This window comes from Abramis brama (genome assembly GCF_963993115.1).
Source record: "Abramis brama genome assembly, chromosome: 1".
Taxonomy (NCBI): Eukaryota; Metazoa; Chordata; class Actinopteri; order Cypriniformes; family Leuciscidae; genus Abramis; species Abramis brama.
In genome coordinates this window covers 46580958-46585957 of record NC_139963.1, presented here as the reverse complement: position 1 = coordinate 46585957, position 5000 = coordinate 46580958, and the positions used below count along the sequence as shown (strand labels likewise).

Sequence of the window (5000 nt, the reverse complement as noted above, 5' to 3'; positions counted from 1 at the left end):
CTAACAGTCTACTACCAGTCTACTAACAGTATACTATCAGTCTACTAATAGTCTACTACCAGTCCACTACCAGTATACTATCAGTCTACTACCAGTCTACTAACTGTCTACTACTAGTCTACTAACAGTATACTATCAGTCTACTACCAGTCTACTACCAATCTACTAACTATCAATCTACTAACAATCTACTACTAATCTACTAACAGCCTACTAACAGTCTACTACCAGTCTACTAACAGTCTACTACCAGTCTACTAACAGTATACTATCAGTCTACTAATAGTCTACTACCAGTCCACTACCAGTATACTATCAGTCTACTACCAGTCTACTAACTGTCTACTACTAGTCTACTAACAGTATACTATCAGTCTACTACCAGTCTACTACCAATCTACTAACTATCAATCTACTAACAATCTACTACTAATCTACTAACAGCCTACTAACAGTCTACTACCAGTCAACTAACAGTATATTATCAGTCTACTAATAGTCTACTACCAGTCCACTAACAGTATACTATCAGTCTACTAATAGTCTACTACCAGTCCACTAACAGTATACTATCAGTCTACTACCAGTCTACTAACTGTCTACTACTAGTCTACTAACAGTATACTATCAGTCTACTACCAGTCTACTACCAATCTACTAACTATCAATCTACTAACAATCTACTACTAATCTACTAACAGCCTACTAACAGTCTACTACCAGTCTACTAACAGTATATTATCAGTCTACTAATAGTCTACTACCAGTCCACTAACAGTATACTATCAGTCTACTAATAGTCTACTACCAGTCCACTAACAGTATACTATCAGTCTACTACCAGTCTACTAACTGTCTACTACTAGTCTACTAACAGTATACTATCAGTCTACTACCAGTCTACTACCAATCTACTAACTATCAATCTACTAACAATCTACTACTAATCTACTAACAGCCTACTAACAGTCTACTACCAGTCTACTAACAGTCTACTACCAGTCTACTAACAGTATACTATCAGTCTACTAATAGTCTACTACCAGTCCACTAACAGTATACTATCAGTCTACTACCAGTCTACTAACAGTCTACTACCAGTCTACTAACAGTCTACTACCAGTCTACTAACAGTATACTATCAGTCTACTAATAGTCTACTACCAGTCCACTAACAGTATACTATCAGTCTACTACCAGTCTACTAACTGTCTACTACCAATCTACTAACAGTATACTATCAGTCTACTACCAGTCTACTAACAGTCTACTACCAGTCTACTAACAGTCTACTACCAGTCTACTAACAGTATACTATCAGTCTACTAATAGTCTACTACCAGTCCACTAACAGTATACTATCAGTCTACTACCAGTCTACTAACTGTCTACTACCAATCTACTAACAGTATACTATCAGTCTACTACCAGTCTACTACCAATCTACTAACTATCAATCTACTAACAATCTACTACTAATCTACAAACAGCCTATTACCAGTCTACTAACAGTATACTATCAGTCTACTACTGTAGATGTCTATACTGTAGATGTCTGTACTGTAGATGTCTATACTGTAGATGTCTCTACTGTAGATGTCTCTACTGTAGATGTCTATACTGTAAATGTCTATACTGTAGATGTCTCTACTGTAGATGTCTGTACTGTAGATGTCTATACTGTAGATGTCTATACTGTAGATGTCTCTACTGTATGTCTATACTGTAGATGTCTATACTGTAGATGTCTATACTGTAGATGTCTCTACTGTAGATGTCTATACTGTAGATGTCTCTACTGTAGATGTCTCTACTGTAGATGTCTATACTGTAGATGTCTCTACTGTAGATGTCTGTACTGTAGATGTCTATACTGTAGATGTCTATACTGTAGATGTCTCTACTGTAGATGTCTCTACTGTAGATGTCTCTACTGTAGATGTCTGTACTGTAGATGTCTATACTGTAGATGTCTCTACTGTAGATGTCTCTACTGTAGATGTCTCTACTGTAGATGTCTCTACTGTATGTCTATACTGTAGATGTCTATACTGTAAATGTCTATACTGTAGATGTCTATACTGTAAATGTCTATAATGTAGATGTCTATACTGTAAATGTCTATTCTGTAGATGTCTCTACTGTAGATGTCTATACTGCATATGTCTATGTCAGTGTCTCACCTCGTAGTCCATGCGTACTCCTGCGCTGTCGATCATGCGCTCGCTCCAGTTTCTGCTGCTGATCTTCTGCTGCTGCTCCGTCAGATACACCAGCTCTTTACTGCAGCCCTGCATCAAGTCATACATCGACGACAGATGCTGCCTGCGCTTCTCAGACGCCTCCTACACACACACACACACACACAACACCGACAGCCTCAATCAAACTGTGCAGAGCTTTACTTTAAGAGTTAATTATGAATATAAACCTTTGTCACTTGTTTTTATGTTATTAGATTTGAGAAGGTCTTACCAGTAGATTTGCATACTGCTTCTGAAGGGCAGACGAGTTGTCCTGTTCAGAATAGGAAACATTCAAAACCTTCATAAAACACTCACACATAATAATACAATAATAAGTTTACGAACTTGCAGTTAAACCTTAAATGGATTAAATCAGTTTCATATACTAATGCATCTAAATGTTAGTGCATTTGTGTTTATGTACTTGTGTTTGTGTGTGAGAGTGTGCGTGTTTGTGTGTGTGACAAAGTGTGCATCCGTGCATGTGCGTGCATGTTTGAGTGTGAGTGTGTGTGCGAGTAAGTGTGTGTGCGAGTTTGTGAGTGTGTGTGTACACTGACGTTGCTGCTCTCCAGGGCCGAGCGATACGCCTCGATCTGTTTATGCAGGATATTATGGCCTGCGATCTGTTTTTCCACATCAAACAGAGTCGGCCCGTAAGCGTGTCCCTGGATCGACATCTGAAACACACAGACGTCACACACTGCGTTACAGACAGACAATCCATAACAAACTCCTCACTACTAGAGATGAATAAAGTATAGCTATAGTACTGTATTGGTATACTCTATGTACTGTATGTATGTATTTATTTATTTATATTTTTCTTAATATTTATTTTATAAATATTTTTGTGGCAATATTTAATGTTTATTTATTATTTATTTATATTCATTTATTTATTTATTTTCTGATTTATTTCAAAAATATATTTTCTATTTGTATTTATTTAATTTTGGTGTTTATTTTTTTTTATAAATGTACTATTTTAATTTATTCTTTTACTTTCTCATTTATTTATTTGTTTATTTGTCTTTATTTATTGTAATAATTGTTTTATTCATAAGTAATATTTAAATAGTTATTTATTAATAACCAATAATTAAGTAATCTTATTTCTGTAACTTATTTATTTCAAATAAAAAATCTACTCATTTATTGTCATTTATTTGTATTATTTATTTATTTTTGATTTATTTTCTCATTTATTTGTGTGTTTGTGTTTTAATGTAATGTTTATTTATTATTTAAAAGTATTTAATTATTTACTTACTTTAATTGTTAAGTATTTATTGAATTGTTTTTGTTTTAATCTAAATTTTATTATTTATTTATTATTTACTTTTGTATTTATCTTTTTGTATATGTATTGTTTATATGTTTTTTGTTTGTGTTTCAATGTAATGTGTACTTATTTTAATCTAAGTTTTGTTATTTAAGTATTTATTTATTGAATTGTTTTTGTTTAAATACAATTTTTAATGATTTATTAATATATAAATATGTAAGTATTTATTTATTTAAATAACACAAAAAATATTGTAGTAATGTGGATTATATTATATAATTGAGATTAAATATTTATTTTTTATTTATTTATTTTCTATTTATTTTCTCAGTTATAATGGTAATAGTTATTTATTTAAATAAAATCTTTGTTTATTTAATTATTTACTAATTCTTAATATTTAAGTATCTATGTAAATTGTTTTTGTTTTAATGTATTTTTTATTTTATTTACTTTAATCAAAGTCTGTACTCAATTTTATTTATTTAATAACTTTTTTTTTAACTCTTTCTCTGAACCCCAGCTTAAAAGCAGCAGATCATGATGTTTTTCTACAGAAGATCAGCATAGCTGTTGAGGAACGTCAGGAGCTTCTCCTGTGACTTCAGACTGTTTTCAGACCCTCTTCATGGCACGTTTCAACTGTCGGCTGCTCTTCTAGAGCTGTGTGTTTGTTTCTCACCTGTTTGTCAGACAGCAGTTTGATCCAGTCGACGCCGGGCGGAAGGTAAAGCTCGTGAAGGTGCCCGTAAAGATCTCTGTAGCTGCCGCAGTGTTTGGACCAGCGCTCGTGCAGATTACTCACACTACAGACACACACACACAAGCACAACATTAGTGCTCAGCGCTCGCAGTATCAGCAGTGTTGGGGGTAACTCATTACAAGTAACTTGAGTTATGTAATCAGATTACTTTTTCAAGTAACTAGAAAAGTAACACATTACTTTTTCAATTTACAACAAAATATCTAGTTACTTGTTCACATTTAATGACTGACAGCTCTCCTGTCCCCATGTTGAGAGACATAAAGTGTGTGTGATTGTAGTTCTAGACTAAATGTGAACATGCATTTACTCATCTCACTTGCATGAAAACATTCAGTATTCCTCAAAATGAATACAAACTGTAAAATGCAATCTCAGAATTTTACAGGGTTTTATTCGCTGACTTTAGCTAGCTTCTTTGCACGAAGAACAACATAGTGACGAAACGTGTTGTACAGTAGAAACATGGCGGCGCAAAATGGCTGTTGCAATGTAAAATAAAATAAGTGGTGTCACTCACTCCTGCTCGATCACGCTGGCCTGCGGGTGCTGGTGTTTCTTGGCTCTGCTGACGTCCATGAAGAGATCCTTCAGCAAGATCTCGGCCTGACACAGGTTCTCCGCGACCCGACCCTGCTGTTTCAGCGGAGAGCCTTTACGCTTGTTCTCCACATCCTGATTAGAGGAGCAACAAAACACACA

At 34.3% G+C, this 5000-nt stretch overlaps 1 protein-coding gene across 1 annotated transcript in view; it reads right to left on the bottom strand.

Moving 5' to 3' along the window:
• The window catches only part of evplb (envoplakin b), a 24992-nt gene that overhangs the window by 14335 nt on the left and 5657 nt on the right, over positions 1 to 5000 (bottom strand). Inside the window, exons 3-7 of the mRNA XM_084087020.1 lie at positions 4819 to 4973; positions 4217 to 4340; positions 2807 to 2926; positions 2476 to 2517; positions 2184 to 2345 (exon numbers count right to left, since the gene is read on the bottom strand). Of these exons, the coding sequence (XP_083943146.1) occupies positions 2184 to 2345; positions 2476 to 2517; positions 2807 to 2926; positions 4217 to 4340; positions 4819 to 4973 (603 nt within the window). The remainder of the gene's footprint in view (positions 1 to 2183; positions 2346 to 2475; positions 2518 to 2806; positions 2927 to 4216; positions 4341 to 4818; positions 4974 to 5000) is intronic.